Here is a 20,766-nt window from a genome sequence, read left to right on the forward strand (position 1 = left end):
ACTCAAACCTCCATGCTGGATCTCCATGACTTGGATCTCAATTAATCCCAAAGCACTAAAGAAGGGCAACCATAGAATCATAGAATAGTAGAGTTGGAAGAGACCTCATGGGCCATCCAGTCCAACCCCCTACTAAGAAGCAGGAAATCGCATTCAAAGCACCCCCGACATATGGCCATCCAGCCTCTGCTTAAAAGCCTCCAAAGAAGGAGCCTCCACCACGGCCCGGGGGAGAGAGTTCCATTGTCGAACAGCTCTCACAGTGAGGAAGTTCTTCCTGATGTTCAGGTGGAATCTCCTTTCCTGTAGTTTGAAGCCATTGTTCCGTGTCCTAGTCTGCAGGGCGCAGAAAACAAGCTTGCTCCCTCCTCCCTATGACTTCCCTTCACATATTTGTACATGGCTATCATGTCTCCTCTCAGCCTTCTCTTCTGCAGGCTAAACATGCCCAGCTCTTTAAGCCGTTCCTCATAGGGCTTGTTCTCCAGCCACTGATACTTTAAATTAAGATTACCTGGAGGGCCACACCATTACCAAATAAACAAAGTAAAGACCAAACATCACAATTCAAGTTCAGATGCTCAGTGGAGGGGAAAGAGAAAGAATCTATTCATTACAAGGTCGAGAGGAGACACAATAGCTATGTTTAACTATTTGAAAGGATGTCACATTGAAAGGGCAAGCTTGTTTCCTGCTGTTCTAGAGACTAAAACATGGAGCAATGGATTCAAACTGCAGGAAAAGAGATTCTACTTAAGCATTAGGAAGATCTTCCTGACAGTTAGAGCTGTTCAACAGTAGAATATGCTGCCTCAGAGTGTGGTGGAGGCTTCATCTTTGAAAATTTTTAAGCAGGGCCTTGGTGGCCATCTGTTTGGAGTGCTTTGATTGTGTTTTCCTGCATGACAAGAAGGCTAAACTGGGTGGCCCTTGGGGGCCGCTTCCAACTATGATTCTATGATGAAAACTAATCAGTGCTCATGCCTGGACCAAATTCCCACACTTATTCCAGTGAAAATGGCACTGAGCTAATTTTTAGAATGAATGGGCTTGCCAAAGTGCAAAACTGGATAGGCAGAGTTTATATATGGCTGTACAGATCTTTCATTCACACTACTGAATCACATTTCACCCTTTCCTCTCACTGTGCTCTTGCTACCACCCCACGTAATACCAATCTCTGCTAAATATGATGTGAACTTTATGAAAAAACTTACCACAACAGGCTGCCTGAAATATTCATCTACTGCTGCTCCTCGAAGTGCTGACAAATCTACCCCATGGAAGGACGGCTGATACCTGCAAAACAAGTCAGAGGAGTCTGGATGACCTGAGATAGCATGAAGAACAAATATTTGGTGCAACAGTGTAACAAGGGGTGCCTTGGCCTCAGGTAAATCATTCTTGCTTCAAAAGGCCCATTACACATCTCCCTATATGTGTGCCTTATGCCGTTCTATGAACTGAGCCAGGTGAAACGACTCTGAAAACCTTGGCATGGATGAGAGCTATAAAATTCTAGCTGCATATACATTTTCAAGCAGACCCCAATAGCTTTATTTTCTCTCTGTCATCAGATCATTTTATTTCAAAATGGTATTCTTTGATTCTCAGAAAGATCAAAGCAACCGGCCTGTTCTAGGAAGCATTCTTAATGCTCACAAATGTGGAATCCTGCAGGTCAGTCAAGACCAGACTTTTGGATCTTGACTTTCAAAATCTGATTCTTACAGCAAAACAACCTGTTCCCTATCACATAATTAATTCCATTTGAGCGTGGAGTCATGGCAGCATATCTTGACATTTTGATTAATCCCACCCAGAGGAGAGCTTTGGCGACTGCAAGATGTAATGAATTGCCATCAGCTCTTTTGGGTGGGAGATATTAAAAAGTGGAACATTCCAAAAGGGTTTGTTCTTGTGACTTGGTCTCTGTTGAAACACTTCATCATTCTCTGTTTGTATGCACCAAATATGATAATATACAAATGACATACAGTGTCCTCAATGGCAAGGGTGCGATAAAATTCCATATCTTCTGAACAACCCTGATGCATTCTTTTGTGAGATTCTTGCAAATTTTGGTCTTGAGCTTAGTAAGGTTTATCTCTGACTTCCTCTTGTTGTATATACCTGTGTTGCGGGACATCCTGCAGTACATTTTGCTATAGTTTTTCATTGAATATCTTATAGAGTCTCAACCAATTTAACATCATTTGAGGCAGCTACGAAAACAAAGTTTCTGTAATATAAGAACTGCTTTCAAAGTGTACCATACAATTAAACAGAAAATAACACTTTAAAACAAGGAACAGAAAAAATTTCAAATATTACATAGTGTTATAGAAAGCAACAATGTCATTACAGAATATTACAGATGTTATTAATGCCTCCTAACTGGAATAGATCCACAAGGGCTGTTGCTGCCAAGGTCTAACCAATCCTGAGCCTCTTTTGCAGAGATCAAAATTGGAGATTGCTTCCTCTGGGATTAACTGCAACTGTTTAACAACTAGTCTTAGTATCTTGGGTTCATGAGTCAAGTGACTAACCAAAAGTTAGCTTTGGTGAACTGTTCCATGTAGAGCTGTTCATCTGTGAATGGTGCTAGGTGGACATCCCCAATTGTTGGAAACATATTTCCTACAACAGAAAAAAGGTGGAAATATACATATATATATAGAGAGAGATGTTTAACCCATCTGTTCAATTTAACAAAACATTCAAGAAAGATATTTAAAAAATTAAATAACACATTTATGAGAAACATAAAGATTAAAAGAAAAGCTGGCAAGACTGCTGAGAATTCTGAGCATTTTAAAGACAGCAAATTACAAACGAGTTACCATATATATTCTAAGCCGAGTTTTTCAGCCCTTTTAGATTCTAATTTAAAACATCAAACCTCCTCAAAAGAATTGTATTCTAAATTATAATAATCCCTGTTTTACATTTTGATGGTGGAGTGTTGCAAAAGAGATAAGCGGCATCTTTTGGCCTACCAAATCACTGATGTGCATAAGTACTCCCATAATGCACAAGGGGGCAACTACATTAGAGTCTCGCTTATCCAACGTAAACTGGCCGGCAGAACGTTGGATAAGCGAATATGTTGGATAATAAGGAGAGATTAAGGAAAAGCCTATTAAACATCAAATTAGGTTATGATTTTACAAATTAAGCACCAAAACATTTTGTTATACAACAAATTTGACAGAAAAAGTAGTTCAATACGCAGTAATGCTATGTAGTAATTACTGTATTTACGAATTTAGCACCAAAATATCACGATATATTGAAAACATTGACTACAAAAATGCATTGGATAATCCAGAATGTTGGATAAGCGAGTGTTGGATAAGTGAAACTCTACTTTTAAATCAGGAAAATCTGGCTTGGGCAGTGGCACACATTTACAATCCCAAACTTCTAATTTGCACCACCACATTAAAGGAAAGCAAACAGCAGACTCTTTCTTCCCCGAGTGGGCTTCAGCTGCAGAATGGAGCAAATACAGGTTCTTCCCTCATGGATACCTAAGACGGAGGAAAATTGCGATGGCCCAGTCAAGGGAGAACAAATGAACTTAATCTTTTGTACCGGGCAAGACATAATACAGTAGAATCTCACTTATCCAACACTCGCTTATCCAACGTTCTGGATTATCCAACACATTTTTGTAGTCAATGTTTTCAATACATCATGATATTTTGGTGCTAAATTCGTAAATACAGTAATTACTACATAGCATTACTGTGTATTGAACTACTTTTTCTGTCAAATTTGTTATATAACATGATGTTTTGGTGCTTAATTTGTAAAATCATAACCTAATTTGATGTTTAATAGGCTTTTCCTTAATCTCTCCTTATTATCCAACATATTCGCTTATCCAACATTCTGCTGGCCCGTTTACGTTGGATAAGCGAGACTCTACTGTAACACTCTCAACTTTAAGCTACCTAAGACTTACAAAGCTTATAAACTTCACAGAAGCATAGAGAAACAGGGACCATTCAGTCCAACCTTTTGCCATGCAGGAATACATAATGGTTCTCAACAACATCTTGGTTTTGGGTGGCAGAGGAAATCTTGGAGACCGCTCTGATGCTTCTGCTACCCCATAAGTGCACCACTATCATAAGCAGATGTTACTTACCACCAGGCTTTAAATACTTCTTGGCGTGCAAGTAACTCTCCAGCATACGTTCATTGAAAAGCATGTAACCCATTGGCTCAGAAATAATGATGTCCACCTGTTCTGGGAGTGAGACTTCCTCTACCTTCCCAGGAATGACCACAATTCGGTCAGTGAGGTTGTTACTCTTCACTAAAACCTGGCCAGGAAGTGGGAAAGGCAAAAAACACATGATCAACCCCAAACATTCCTATGCAGTCAACAGATATTGGCTAATCGGAAATGGGTGGATGTTTAAAGTAAAAATGTTCATACCATCCACCCACCCACCCAAAACCCAATCCTACAGGACACCAAAAGAGAAACACGCTGCTTATGTTAGTGTCAGGGGTGATTACCTGCAAACAAGCCAATGGTTCGGCAATGAGTAGCTTCAATCATTCACACTCAATTTAAGCAGTAAATTGTTGTGGCTGCATCAGGGGCTTTATTGTCTTTGGTCACCTAATTCCTGGTCATAGCAGCACCACCTTTTGAACATTGGTAGCATTGATTCTGCCGTGCCTACAAGCTGCCATGGCCCCACAGGGGAATAAGACACCCGGGAGCTTACAGTTTTGTTTTATCCTGGGCAGCAATAGACCAAATACAAAAAAATATACACAATATGGTAGTTTATGGATGCAATGTGTAGAACATGTGATTTTGTTACTGTTTGTTAATATCCCTTCATTTATATCCTGCCTTTCCCCAATACTGGGATCCCACATTCTCTTTTAAAATAAAGGTAAAAAAAACAAGGAATAGTAAACATTAAAATAGTTCATTGCTAAATGTCCCACAGGGATATAAGTATATTCTTTTGTCACAGAATGAATTATGACAAACTTGCATCAAACAGTTGGCTGGCTGAGGAGGGTTATGAAGCATGGCAGTCTTAAATTGATATGGATTCAAACTCAACTGCAGTACAATGTAACTATAAGACAGTTATAGCACTCTGTCCTCACAGAGTGCTAGTAGCCGATACAATTATCATCTTGTTTCAAATCATTTAGAAATACTGGAGTCTCCCAACAAAATCTTCACATTCACTTTGAAAGTGAACAACTTGCTCCAGAGCAATAGCAAAATTCCAGACCCAATGCCCTTTCAATGTGTTGATTTCTCCCCATCCTGAACTTTAGGGATACTTTGACACAGAACAGTAAATGCTATACACATAAACATAGCAACAGATTGAGTCAAGGGCTTACTCATTCTAGGATCGAGCCAGCCTCTTTTACATACCTCAACTGACAGTACCTTTTCTTTATAGATAGAAAAGCACAAGTCAGACAGAGAAGGCAAACATTCCAATCGACTGTAACGTCTGAATATTTGTGTCCCAGAAAGGGTCAGAACCTGACAGAGACCACCCTCCACCAGTCCTGCAACTTCACTGACCTCTGCGTGTTGAGCCATTGTGCTGGCTTCTACTGCATAGATTTTTCTTGCCCCAGCCTGGGCTGCAAAAAATGACAGGATGCCAGAACCACAGCCAACATCTAATACAATCTGAAAGGGAAAATGAAGAATCCCACCCCCCAGGAAAAATAATCAAGTTAATTTGTCATATATATCATAAACGAAGTAGTAACCACACTCAAAATAACCACCTACTTATTAAATCACTAATCATTTGAAATGGGGAATTATAATCAAATTACCTTGATAAGCAAAATACAATATTCTGAAGAGTGGAACTCATCCATTCTTGAAACCTTCAGTTCCAACACTCTAAGAGTCCTTTTTTAAAGATATGTATATATACACCCTACTTCCAGGCAATTTCGGTTCAAGACACTTCACAAAATTAAAAGAAAAAAATATTGACTGTCATTTTGTCCAGTATTTATGATCTTATAAGCTGGACATAGAACACCGTAAGTGTTTAAATTAATGTTTAGAGTAAATGCAGCTAAGAGTGTCCCCCAAAACCCAGCTTAGAAGGTAGGCAGTGCTACCAAAGTAGGGATTTCCAGGAACTGGGGAGTGTGGCAATGTATGAAGAAGTGTCCACCCATCTCCTAAAGCAAGTTGGTTTGCGACAAATAGTTGTGGTAGGTTTCTGTGACTGCCTGTCTGAAGATACCTTGTTGCTGGAAGTGCGGGTGACCACTTTCCACTCACTGTCTCACTCCCCCAAAGCATCACAAACCCCTATGATGGGTAGCACTGTGTAGCTTCTAAGATGGGTTCTGGGGGATTGTATCAAGAGACCCGGCTACAAAAATGGAGCTCCATTGTCATGCTTGCATCTTCCAGTGCAGGATCACAGTCAAAAGCAGCAAAAAAATTAAATTCCTCAACTACAATTCAGTCGATAAAAACAATTTAGATTAAACATATATTCAAATAGGCCTTTAGATCCTATTTAAAAGCACTTGTGGGAGTCAAACACATTTCCAAAGTTTTGTGACAAGTCCCATATCCCTTGCTAACTTACATACCAGATCTCATTGATATGTAAGCAGAAGCCTTCATAGTCAATTATAAGACTCAGGCAGGTTCATACAGGTGTAGATGGGTCTTCAAATTAATATTTCCAAGCCATTTATAGCTTTAAAGGGAAAAATGTATAATATTGTGTTGCGTATTATTTGATTTTTGTATAATTGAGGAATTTGCCAAAATTGGAAGCCGCTCTGAGTTCCCCTCGGGGTGAGAAGAGCGGGGCAGAAATAAAATAAATAAATAAATAAATAAATAAATAAATAAATAAAAATAATTTAAAAAGCTGAACTTCAGTTAATTGTGGTCACCAATCCACCAGCAGCCTGGGATGGCAGCATACAATCACTGTTATATAAACTGACCACATGATACCCACAGGCAACAAGGCAGCAACATTATCATTAACAAAAGCTTACAACCAATCTTCAAAAATTGCCCCAAAGGCTCCATTTACAATGGTCCAGTTTTGATGGACTAAGGTCCTGAATAAGTATGTCAGGGTCTGTCCTTTCCATAAAGGTGGTGGAAGACATGAAACGCATAAAAACCATTTTCAGCCACTTGTATCACTTGTGGTTCCATAGAGAAGACTAGGTGCAACTGGCCTTGCATGGAAGTTCAAATATTTAAGATCAATTGCACAGCTTCTTCCAAATCTACAGCAAAATTTCCACCTTATATGCAGTATTAGTTCATTTGTTTTTACATCCATCGTTATACTGGATCCTAATTAACAGTGAACACGTAGATAAGAGAACATGACACCCTGGAAGCTTATACAAGGGTATGACACCATGCTATGACCAACTTTGACGTTAGAACTAATGCCATTCGATATTTCTTTGCTGGTCATACTAGAGGTATCCAGGCTGAAAATCCATACTTTGTCCTAAGACCATGTGTGCAAGGACTGCATACTAGGGACATGTACGCAAATATATTTTTTGCTTATTTTTTATCATAAAGAAGCTTACATATAGCAAGACCTGTTCTTGTTGAACTCTATTAAGATTTCACTGTTTTCATTGATCTTATTTGATTGCATCCATATTTATCACCACAAATTGTTTTCCAAACTGCAAAGTCCTTTCAAAATATTCTAAATCAAAGTGTAGATGTGAAACACACACACACATTTTCAAGGAGTAAGTTCAGCCTTTGCCTTTTGCAATCTGTGGGTCATTAGGAGGAGCCTCAACTGTTTGGACTTGCTTCACAATACAGAATACACCCCAAAAGGATCATTAGATTACCTTATCTTTAAAGTCACTATGGTTTTGCAGGATCGCTCTCTGGTATGTGCCTGTTCTGACATAATCCTGCATCATGTTTTGTTGCTGGGACAAGTATCCATAAAACTGAAAAGTAAAACAAAATGCTTCTGCTAAAGCCCATGCATTTCGACATCAGAGAAATAGCAGACATTCTTAAGCATCCCTAATGCTAACAAAGCCTGTAAGTATTCTGTTCTGGCTAATGCAAAGTCTTTCCACAGCATTGTGGAATTCACCTGGAAATATTAAATTATAATATGGAACTTTGCCCTAGAGTTTCTACAAATGGTTAAGGCATGCAACTAAAATTCTGTACAACACCCATTAAAGCTTATGATTTCTTGATTTTACAGAAAGCCTTGCATACTCCTTGAAAATATCTTCAGAGGTTTAATGTACAGCACACCAAGGATATCTTTGAGATATTAACAGACACATCCCATCCAGTCCCTGAAGTACAGTATTATTGCTACTCTGTTTTCCAGAATTTAAATTTCCCAGCGTCTAACAGTAGGGAGCAGCATTACATACCAATATATTATTTCTGTAGAAGGAAGGTGCCAATTATCGTTTACAGGTATCCTGTTAGTGGTATACTCAATCAAAATTAACCTTACATCAGCATATGTCTATTTGTGGTTGTTAAAGAGGTTGGTATTCCCTTCTTCCACAGCACCTCAACTTCTCTGGACTGACCATAAACCCAAAGAAGCCCGTAACTTCATGGCCATTGCACTATGCATACAGAACAAGGGAGATCACAGAAGCATCTGACTATGTCTCCATAAACAGATGCTGTGAGCTCTGAAGAACCCTTGTAGATGATGTGTCCAGCTAGGGGACATAGTCACTTGCGTCCTTCACCACTGCCACCAGCCACAGAAAGGCCATGGGCTGCAGCAGGCTTGATTGACTATACGGTAGGCCCCAGGGTAATAAATGGCTTAGGACAACAGCAGTGCAGAACTTTTACATTAGGCTGCCCCATACAGGATGGCAGCCACGATCTGCAAAAGACAGAATTAACAGTCTGGAGCTTTTCATGGTCTCAAAGTTGGAGAAAAAATAGCCTAGGCAATACACACAAGTGGGTCTCCATCCCCCAACACTGACTTCTAGGGAGAACCTCATCTATGAGCCCACCTACCTGGAAATACTGCACAGCAGAGGATTCTTCTGTGCGCTCACTGAACACTGATTGCTCCACGTTGTGGCCCCGGCAGTTTTTCAAGATATTATAAAATGAGCAGAAGTCTAAAAATAAAGCCAAGCATTTCCCCTTTAGCATTCAAATGTCTTTGTTCAAAACCCACCGAAAAAGGTAGAACTTGAAAGAATATTTGAGTAGCAAGCAATACTCTCGGGTTGAGAGAGACCGGAATGCAAGAAAAGAACCAAATCATCCCATTGCCACCAGAGCTGTATGTATATTGCCAATGCTCTGGACAGAAGAAGGATCCCTTTCTCATACTTCCACCTTTTAGCACATGAGAGGTGTTGGAAGACTACTGAGATGTTTGGACTGTACAATTTTCCACAGCCTCAGTGGCAACTGTGTCAGAAAGACCCAGTGTTAGGCCATGTAGCATCCCAAAGAGCTGTGGCCGAGGGACCTGTGGAAGTCTACAACAAGTTAAAATGAAGTATGGCTGAAATATTGTCATGCAAAAGTTCAGAAACAAGTAAATACACAATTGTATTAAAAGCACATACTGTACTTAAAACTATTTAAAAGGATAAAAACAGGGGACATTAAAACATCCTTTTGCCACACAAGCAACAGGCCTGCCTTCAGAAAAACCATCTTTGCTGCCAGAGACCAACCAAACCTTACATAGAAGGGAGTTCCACAGACTGGGAGCATTCACTAGCAGACTCTGTCTCCTTCTTTAAGTGTATATAGAACGCTGTCACACTCTCTTTAACATACTCAATGTTACCATCTTTGCTCATCAGTTCCATCCCATTGTGTTAGTAAAAATCAGCTTTCTGTTCCTATAATTGGCCAGCAGTATTAAAACACATTTATGCCCATTTTACACAACTGCTGGACAAAACAAACAAATTTGGAACACTGGAACAGAATTTACACCATGGAAACCTCTGTTTTCATTATAAAAATATTTAGTCCTCAGTACGGCATTGGAGTTAAAGGTAGAGATTTTCAGTGCCCACAACAGATTCAAGATAAACAAGTTATGTTTTCTTTGTAATAACCCTTCTCTTCCACAAGTTCCGTCAGAAAGAGCAAAGCCCAAGGGTGGGAGTAACTTCTTTAAAACCTCATAAAATATTAAGTTTGTCTTAATATGTCTAATTAACAGCATTATTACAGGGACTATTCCTTTTAGATTTTTCTCAAAGCTTTGTAAATTGCTATGTGATAATTCCTCAATCCAAGTAATGTGATCTGATTGGGTATCACCATTTTCACATTGTTTTTAAACTCAGCTGCAATATTAATTAGCTTGCAAAGCTATATGTAGCACCCTATTGGATAGATAGATATGACTGAATGTTAAATATACATATATCTTTTTATGCCAGGAAAAACATGTATTAAAGTTGTATATATATTGCACAGAGGTTAGGTCTAGTGTGTTCTATGGGGACTACTCCAAAGATTGCAGCCTAAAACCTTACATAAAATGTTTCATGATTTTAAAGAATACAGAAAATGTAACACAAATCATAGTTATTTCAATGGTAAAAGATTAAATCTGGACATTATATAACTCTGCTAATTCCAACAGCTGTTTAAATACCACATAGTAATATTAAATCTCCAATGAAAGATGCCAGGGATATATTAGATACAGGTGGTGATCTGGCCTAAGAACTGGATTATTTCACTGGCAGGCTCTCCAACATCAAAATGCAATATATTGGCTGGGCACAGTGTTATCTCTATGAGCCTAAGCAATGCAATCAGTTCACAGCACTCCCAGAAGCATTTCTGTATAAACCAAATAAAAACCTTTTGGTACCTACCACTTGGCGTAGCAAACTGTATAAGGACACTATTACATCCCAGCGTGATAATGAAGGACTGTTTGCCCACTCGACTGCATTCTGTCTCCTTTGATACAGAACACTTGAACACACAGACATCATCTTCTGTGGAAGGAAGGAAAGAAACGAGCATCAATAACTCAGCTGAGATCCTGAGACTTTTTATATGTGTGGGTAGAGAGAAAGTTTTATCTCAAAAGCAGGCAGGCAAGTCTATGTCAGCGCAACACACGATAGCAAAGTGGATTGTAAACAAATTCCAAAACCAAAATACTAAAAGTTCTAGAGAGAAGAAAATTGATATTCATGTCCAAGACAGTAGATGGCTATCAGAGTGAAAGTCTAAACAGATCAAATATTCTGTTTCTTAAAATAACTAATCAGCTCTCTCTGGGAAGTTCACAAACAAAATTTAAGGCCATTTACCTCCTGCTGGCTTCCTAGCAATTGGAATTCAGATGCATATCACCTCTGCACCAGGATACAATATAAAGCTATCATGACTTCAGTAGAGAAACTATACAGGGTGTTTGAAAAAGAACTCCCTAGTTTCCATTTACTTTAAATGGAAACTAGAGAGTTTTTTTTTTTCAAACACTCTGTATAGAGCCTCTGGGTTCCTATCGTACCAAAGGTTGAATTTGTTATGCCAGTCATAGCATACAGTATCTGGCAAAGTTAGTGAGTTCTAAAAAAAAAAACCACGAGCTTAGTTTCAGCAATAAAACCTTTGATATGTACTTATTGACATTATTGATGTTTCTTATTATTTTCTTTGGACAGCTGAGTGGGCATCTATTTACTAGGTCAGTATAGACTTCTACATGGATAAATCACAAGGCCTCCTTTTGAATTCGTTGCATATGGACACCAAATCTCAGATTTTTCCGTATCTAGCTCACCTGCAATGCCAGTTTACATCTTAAGTGTCTCCATTCTCACATTACTAAGGACGTTCTAGGCTGCTCTTTGCTTGAACTTAAGAAGGTAATGGGATGGGGAGAGAGGATGTTCTCTCTATATTCTCTCAATGGGTCCCCTTCCACTTGCTGTGCCAGAACCAAGAAATTGAAAGGTGCCTGGAGCACTTAGGCATCACCATTGTGTGCCTACAGCACTCGATACCATGCAGTCTCCTAAACAAAGAAGAGTTATCTTCAACTATTTGCTCTTTATTACCTTTTCTTGTTACACACCTCTATTTTGAGCTCAGGGTTAGGCAGCCTTCGTTTGCAGAGATCAAACTTGGAGAATTTCTTCTCACTGAGATCCAGAGCTTAAGCTAGTTATTCCTGAACCGTGTGCCAGGGCACATTAGGACACCATGACAGAAGTACATGTGCACCAAGAGCAAGGCTATGAGCCTAGAATACTAATCAACGGTTGGATGATTCACTGATCTAGCTTTGCCACCTCCAATTAGCCTACACACAACAGAGTCAACCATTTTTGACATCTGCCCCCAGCCTTCTCTCAGCAGAGACATATATGACAGGCATAAAATACATTTAAAAAAAAAAGGGGGAGCAATCATCTTTAGACATTATGAAAAAGAATCTCATAAAGACTGTGCATTACTTTAAGTACTTTCATACCCACTGAAAGTTTCTTAAAATGATTCCAAGTAGTAAGGCATTATTGGTTTAAAAAAACAACAAATACCTAGTTTTATATTGCAGCTCTGAGAACTAGTCTCTAAGAGCAGTTTTTAGAAAGTGTTACTTCTTTCCTGCACTTCATGAAGTTGATTTGTTAGGTAACTTCTAATTTTCCTGTGGCTATGGCTTTTAAAGTGTCTCTGTGACACTTTGTGACTTTTCTACCAAATAGCATCCATTCTTGCCATATCTGCTCTCATGCCTTGACTACATGCGAAGTAGCGTTGAGATAATCTGGCAGACAAAACAATGACTCTAGATCCATGTGAATACCGGGGGGAGGGGGGGGGGGGGAGGAGAGAGAGAGAGAGAGAGAGAGGGGGAGAGAGATTAGAACAAACTGGCTGCAGTGCAGATTCCTAGACAAAAAGCACTATTAACTGCCCTCTCTCATAACTGCGAATAACCATAGTTCTGGTGTTAATGCAGCACCAAGATGTTGCTATTTTCATGACATGAGCACACAGGGCTGACTTCCTTGCTTGTGTATAGAATACAGCTGCACAGCTTCTCTCAAGTGCAGCTCCATATCAGTATGTAATGTTTTTTTAGTGAAAGCTCTGTTTGCAAGGTTTTGATACTAGGGTACAAATCTCAAAGCAACCTAGAAATAGGAACTTCATCACACGCAAGATCCATTTCCACACACTTCTAAAACAGTTCATAGATGAAACAATATAGACCCCATCATATAATGCAAGGGGACTTCTGCCTTTGCCCATGCTGCTTTGTCTGTGAACTGTCTTCGAAGTGTAGGGAAATGGGGAAAACTGGAACTGGTCAGAAAGTGTCTTCTGAACTCCCGATGCACGGGGAAATGGGAGAAAACAAGGGAAAACACATGTGATGGAATCTGTCAAATTTGCCCATGTTGAATCATAATGCCTAGTAGGTTTTGGGCTTCTATGACCATGGAAAGAACTGGTGCCTGTCTTAAGAACGATGCCTCCTGTCTCCTTGAGAGTAAGGAGAATGGGAGGTAAAATGAGGAGCCCATGGAAAGAAGTGCTGTGTCTTAAGAATGATGCCTCCTGTCTCCTTGAGAGTAATGAAATTGGGAAGGAAAAGAAGGAGCCCATGGAAAGAAGTGGTGTCTGTCTTAGGAGCAATGCCTTCAGTCTCCTTGAGAGTAAGATTGGGAGGAAAAGGAAAGGACCCCATGGAAAGAAATGGTGTCTGTCTTAACAGCAATGTCTCCTGTCTCCTCTAAGCGGATGTGTGATGGAGCTATGTAAATTCTACATCTTCTTTAAAGACGCAACGCCATGCAAAGAAGATTCCACATGCAAAGAAGACGCTTTCCCCCATTTTCCTATTTTTCCCAGCTCTGATGAAGTTCTAGGTTACCTGAGAACATGGCTTCTCACTTATCATCCAGCCAGATAAGTTCTGAGGCAGCAACTGTTGATACCACAGAGGTCTGAAATGCGCTTGGAGTCCACCAAGAGAAGTCTTCAGTGTATTAGCCTGAACAAATGTAACTTTTAATTAATGTATCCCATTTTTATGATATCCTTCATCCTCACTTTTGTTCACATCGCTGAAATCTTTAATCTGAATGGCCTTAATCATGACAGAAGAATGGGGTATAAAGAAGAGGAGTGCCACAGTGGTGGAGTGATATGAGCTATGAGAAGGGAATTGCTTCATGGTTGAGCGATTCCCTTCTCAACCATGGAAACCTACTTGATGGCGTTCAGTGATTCACACTCTCAGCCCCAGGAAAACCTGTTATAAGGTTGCCATATGTCAGAAATGGCTTGAAAGCACACAACAAAACCACACTCAGAAAAATATAGAAGGCTTTAATTTTTAAAATCTCTGGAAATCAAATTCCAGAAGGTAGGACTTGTGTACATGTGTATTAAAGTAGTTAGATAAAACTCAGGAGAAATCACAGTAGTTACTGGCCAGGCATGTTCTCTGTGATCAGCCTAATCTAACCATTGAGACAATGCCTCTGTCTTTGATCATCCTCTCAGAAGCAGCCCTTAAGAACAATAGATCCCATTTCACACAACACAGATCTGCCCAGAGTGTTCCAGGCAGGAATCTGCCAAGCCTCTCACTCTATGTATCCAAAATTTAAAGTGATCCCAATATTGTTGAATATACGATCAGAAGTACAAAAAAATCCCACATTAAGAATAGGAATACATTGTACCTAGGAACTGGTCTTTCTTATTGCCTCCAGCCAGCTTCCTGCACTCATATAATCTCCTCATCTCTCCTTTACCCATTCCTCTTCTCAAACTGGCAAATAGAAACAAAGATTGTAAAGGCCTGTCCCTAAACACACAAACCAAATATATTAGCAAAACAAACCACTCAAAGAGGCCTCACTTCAAGTATTCCTGTGCATCGGTCAACCTAAGGCTAACTTTTTGAGTGCTGAATGGAGCTCTCAACATTAAATCAATGACCTGTGCTTTGCTCTTCTGTTTTGCTTCTCTCCCAACCCTTTCTCTGGAAAAGAGGGGAAAGGGGACATGTTAGACTTCCTCCTTTAATTGCAAAATGTGTGCCCTGAACAAGTATACCAAATTTCATTCAAAATGTCAAAGCTCAGCCTGTATTCAGGAACCCAGCCATGAGAAGTATAGAAGAGAAACTTCCTTCTATTGTTCCAATTAAGGAAAGGACAAATTGAACCCTCACTCAAATAATTAAAACAGATACAGTATCTGTCATTTTTCTTATAAAGCAAGGTTTTAAATGTTTGAACTCCAAAGAAAAAGGCCTACACAAAAAGCAGGGTATGGGGAGCTTCTTTTCTGTGTGTTCAAGAGGAAACAGAAGAGATGTTTCTCCATGTCTTTCTTAATTTAATTCTGGAAGACCAAAGATTTGTTATGCTATAGAACAAAAGCATGCTGCAACCTGGAAAAATCCACTCACCATTTCCTATGCTGGTGTGGAAGAAAGCCTTTGGGCATATAATCCCAGATGGCTCCCCACAGTCCTCACTAGACCACCATTCAGAACACGAGCAGAGAATAGTAGCGCTTTCAACTTCATCAAAAAACATACTATTAGGACAAAGTGTAAAACTATCTTTTTATATAAAAATGTGACTATTGGGGATACTTCAAACTGTTTTCTGTTGAACTGCAAATGAATAATGCAACTCAGTGGAACAAAAGTTACAAGAAGGGTCCAGCAATTTTGATCTTTAATTATACAAAAAAATCTACTTTCTATCTCCACATTGCTTTTCTCTTGGGCAATATATGACTCATTTGTGCTGGGTGCAAAGATCTAGAGGGCATGATGGAGAAGATCAAGAATTCCACCAAGCAATTCTCCTGCTCACGAAGAGCTGGCAATTCAATGATGGGTCAGAGACGAGGCCATGAGCCCAGCAGGAATCATTTTACTACAGAAAATTAACACAATGAGCCTTTGTCTCCTGAAGACACAAGCAGCTGGACAGGACATGAACAATGCCAGAAACTGAATTTGATTGGAAAGGCAAGGTTTAGCCCAACACCAGGAGGGGATAAAAAAAATCCCACAGCATTTGTGTGCCTTGCAAAGAACACAATTCAGAACCTAGAAAGCAGAGCCCTGCCTTTTCAAGATAGTGCTTTTGAAAGCTATTCAATGCAAATGTCTCCCATGCACATTAATTAGGCTGTCAAGCTTGGGCCTCCGAGTCCTTTGTAAGTAATAAAAGAGAGAGCAGATGTGCCCTGGCCTTCCATACACACAGCACAAAAAGGCTGAATGCCTGGTGAATTCAAGGGATTCAAAAAAGCCGCCAGAGCAGGTTTGTCACATCAGAGCTGGTTTCATGAGCTGAAAGATGCTTCCTTCCATTCCACAAAATTCAGTTTCCCAAAAATACCTGCTCCATGATTAGTGGTATATCATCAAAAGACATTGCAGCCGGGGAACATATTTTGTTTGTGATATATTCTATCTGTACTGAATAATCTCTCAAAAAGATTTCATAGAATACTTAATCCTCACGCACAACAACAGGACAGAGTATTTCCTCCAAATCATATTTTATAGCAGAATCCAGAGAACTAGATCCACTATTTCTAACCTACACATTTGAAAACAGTGCCTCTAAATAGAGTTACTTATGATACAGTTTTCCTTACACGTATGAGACAAAAATATGTCCTAATAGTTTGATTTTTCTCTCTACTGTGATACTTTTTGGACTAATCAATGAGATAGAAATGGCATCAACTGCCATTAGCCACATAGAACAAGAATCTGTCAAAACCACAAGGCAAAAGGTCATGATTATGAAACACGGTACCACTGTCCAGCACTTGGTGTCATCCAACCTAAAACTGTAATGTAACGATGACTTTCTACTCACTTTCAACACCAAGAGGACTTTTCCTGTATTCAGAGAGATAGCTGTGTTAGCCAGTTTTAGTATAAAAAGACAAAAATAAATCCAGTAGTTCCTCTGAGACAAACTGGGGAACAAAAAATTCTAGTATAGCTTTTCATGCTGTAAAATCCACTGCTACATCTCATGAATTGGACTGTGGTCCACAAAAACCTATCTTGGGAAACTTCTAAATCCATTGATTGAAAAGCATTTTTTTCATGCTACCCAGAGTAGATCTACAAGTAAACCTAACTGCCCTCCATAACATGAAAGTTTGGCCAGAAATGGAAGCAAACCTATGTCCTTGACTATATCCCAATAAATCTTCTAAGGGCTCAAATACTTGTTGACCTATCCATCACTTACCCACCAGCTGCCACTACAGTTTAGTAAGCAGCTGACCTAAGTCTGGCAAAACCAAATCAGTGGCCAATGATACCCAGGTGGATGTAGGCAAACAGTGTGAGTCCTGGTTTCACCCTCACCCACAGCCACTCAGTGATGGAGCATTTCTATGCCATCCCCTTTCCTCATGTGTCATGCTTTTAGATTGTAAGCCCAAAGGCCCTGTATAAATAAATGGTAATAATAATATGTCAGTAGTGAACAGACAAATGCATATTGCTCATATTGTTGTTCACACAGGTTTATATAGACAGTTTGCATTTATATAGAATGTAAGCATTACACATACAGAAGAAAAGAGCGAGTGACCCAGTCAACTATTTACTCTTGGCTCTGGGATTTTTTTAAATTGAAAAAACAACATTCACTGTGACACCCACAGTTGAAGAACCAATGCTGGAAGGCACTACAGAGAATAATAAATCTTAAGTATTGCAATACCCTCATTATCAGTTTTAAAGAATGTCTTTCCCTTTTTATTAGTAGCAGGCAGTCTTTTTACTAGGCCCTGGTATCAAAAAAGTGGAGATTTAAGCTTGCTAGTCAACTGCAAACCCTACCTACCCCCAAATGTCGTATTCTATGATCCTTCCATTCCAATATACCTCGCAGTATTTTGCTTGAAAAAGGGAAATATTACGGAAAAACTGCAAAGAAGCATGCATACAGACAGTAGGTTACGTATTTAGATTGACAAACACACAAATTTCATTTAGCACAGCTTGCATCAAGACTATTTTTAAATCCTTTGTTCAAAATACACGTTAGTCAATATACAAGCATCCATAAGCACGATTTCATGGCACAGAATCATGGGGCTTTCTCAACAAAGAATACTAAGCAATGATACAAAGTAGTAGTCTCATATACCAGTCAACTGACTGCCTCTGAGGAAGCGGTCAATTACTGAATGAAAGGAGAATGTCCTTCCTTAGGTTGCTATTTTCCCATTCGATTGCATCATAAGACCATCTAAATTTAAATGACCGGGAGAAGGAATTCCTTGCTTCTCATCCATACAGAATTATGGCTACCCAGATGACCTTGCAAAAACTGTATAGATAAAATAATTATTAAATACTCCGATGTTACAGAGCTGGTGTGAGACTACTAAACAGAGGAAAATAAATGTGAATAGCTCCACAAAAGAGTGAGACACAGAGGTAGTTGCTTAAGTGTCTATTCCATTTTATCTGCTTACCCAAATCTCTCAGCATTTCTGGACTCTGTGTACTGTTTCACTTATTTGGCTAATTTAAATTCATTATATACACTCGTGCTGTCATCTTCAATTTCCTTTATTAAATAAAAATTTTAAAAGAATTTTACATTCACAGCATCAACATATGTTCATGCATCTACATGAAGCAATGCTAGCTAAGCTAGTCAATGGTTTGGGAGCCAAGTATATTCTGACTTGAAGCAGCCTCCCATCTCTCCAAGGGACATCCTGTCAAGATGTTTCTCCAGAATTTGCCTTGTAGAACCTGGATTTCATGAAGACCTCCAAATCTGTTCATGTATTTAAATGTGAAGTTTCAGGAAAGATGCTGAGTTTTTTGTTCCCACTGCCAATGAATCTCATGTTTACAATTAGTTTTGCATGTAGGGCTAATATGTTAACTCTTTTAAAATGCATAATACAATGCTTGAGAATGTTCAGGCAGACACGGTTTTTCTGCTCCATCCAATCCTAAAACAACTCTTTGCTTTTGAACACAATCAATAGCAATACTCAGCATTTAGTACTCAGGAGGATTTGAAGCACATTTTGTTGTTACTGCATTCCTTCAAGTTGTTTTCAACTTACGGTGACCATAATGCAAATCTATTGTGGAGTTTTCTTGACGTGATTTGTTTGCCATTGCCTTCCTTGGGGGCTGAGACCATAAGAAAAACACATTAATATGTTTTATTTTGCAACTCTATCAGCTACTCTGAAAGATAGATTTTTGTAACTGTTATAGTTCAATTAAGTAGGCACATAGCCTACTAGATGAGAAAGCAGAGCTTGCCTACAGATAGCTAGTGAATTAATGCATTCAATAATATCCATCCATTATGTTTTGGGTAGGAGGTAAGATTTACACAATGATCTACCCCTTCACCCTCAGTCCTCTGACACATAAATGAGCAAGACATTGATGTTCAACAGCAAAGCTTTCTAAACTGTGTATCGTGACACATTATTGTGTCGGCTACAATGTGTAAGTGTATCATGCAAATGTAAGGAGTAAACTCTGAGTCTACATAAAATAAGCACAAAATCATACATTAAAATATACATGAAAGATTTTCATGAGATATTTGTGTCCCCATACATTTCATTATTACAGTTATATGTGTCTGTATCTCTTTTATGAGGTTGGTTTAACTTCTGGGTTGCTAATAAAGCTCAATTACTGTGTCGCAAAATGATGCATATCTAAAAGGTGTGTCAGCCACATGAAATGTTTGGAAAGCTCTGTTCTACAGCATTGGGCTGTGTGATTTATATATGACAATTCAATCCATTGTCTATATAAGCTTTAAATTACCAATATTAACAGTACTGTATACGTTAATGTAGGTCTGTCAATTCAAAGTGGACAAATGGCACTAAATCTAGTCAACACTTTTGTAAGTTCAATCTATTTAATAGTTCTATTCTAATTTATATAAACAAATGCTTGGGAAAGATACAATTCTCTGATTTTCTTCTTAGACATGGATGACTTATTCCAGAGAAGGACAGGTTGCTTACCTGTAACCGTGTTTCTTCGAGTGTACTCTGTGAATTCACACTAATGGAGAGACTGCGCCTGCGCAGGTTCCAACGGAAACTCTTCCCAAGCTAAAGTTTAAATTTTGGCGGTAGCCACGCCCCCCGTCCCCAGAGGGCATATAAGGCGGCCCTGGGCGTCCGCTCTCCAGTTCCTGCGCCGCCAAGGCAACGAGAAAGGAAGAGGGTTTGCCAGAGGGGAAGGAAGGGCGGGTTTGTGTGAATTCACAGAGTACACTCGAAGAAACACGGTTACAGGTAAGCAACCTGTCCTTTTTCTTCGTGTACTCTGTGAATGCACACTAATGGAGACTAGCACGCTTAGGTCCCGGATGGTGGGACAAGGCAAACCTTAACCACAAGTTGATGTCCAAACACATCTTTATTAAACATAAATAACATGGCCCGAAGGACCCATATAGTAACACAAGCATCATGCCGAGAAGAATCCGGCAGGACACCAAATAAACAATTTCCAGCTTGAGGAAAAATAAGTACTGTGCATCGTCTCCGAAGAGGAGGAAGGAGAAGTACATAAGGCACAATAGTTCAGAAAACAGTGCAAACTAGAACATAGACATGGCACAACGAGATGGCCAAACACGGGGGCATCTGATAGAAAGAACCATGAGGGTGGGCCCCCAAGGGCGGAGTGGTAGGTAAGTATC

At 39.4% G+C, this 20,766-nt stretch overlaps 1 protein-coding gene across 2 annotated transcripts in view; it reads right to left on the minus strand.

The window, feature by feature from the left end:
* The window catches only part of carm1 (coactivator associated arginine methyltransferase 1), a 53,985-nt gene that overhangs the window by 17,410 nt on the left and 15,809 nt on the right, over window positions 1-20,766 (minus strand). For both annotated transcript variants that reach the window (XM_003216841.4, XM_008103820.3), the window contains exons 2-8: window positions 10,900-11,025; window positions 9,056-9,162; window positions 7,888-7,992; window positions 5,585-5,695; window positions 4,160-4,337; window positions 2,553-2,643; window positions 1,218-1,299 (exon numbers count right to left, since the gene is read on the minus strand). In XM_003216841.4, coding sequence (XP_003216889.1) covers window positions 1,218-1,299; window positions 2,553-2,643; window positions 4,160-4,337; window positions 5,585-5,695; window positions 7,888-7,992; window positions 9,056-9,162; window positions 10,900-11,025 — 800 coding nt within the window. The remainder of the gene's footprint in view (window positions 1-1,217; window positions 1,300-2,552; window positions 2,644-4,159; window positions 4,338-5,584; window positions 5,696-7,887; window positions 7,993-9,055; window positions 9,163-10,899; window positions 11,026-20,766) is intronic.

Source organism: Anolis carolinensis, chromosome 2 (genome assembly GCF_035594765.1).
Source record: "Anolis carolinensis isolate JA03-04 chromosome 2, rAnoCar3.1.pri, whole genome shotgun sequence".
NCBI classification, from domain to species: Eukaryota; Metazoa; Chordata; class Lepidosauria; order Squamata; family Dactyloidae; genus Anolis; species Anolis carolinensis.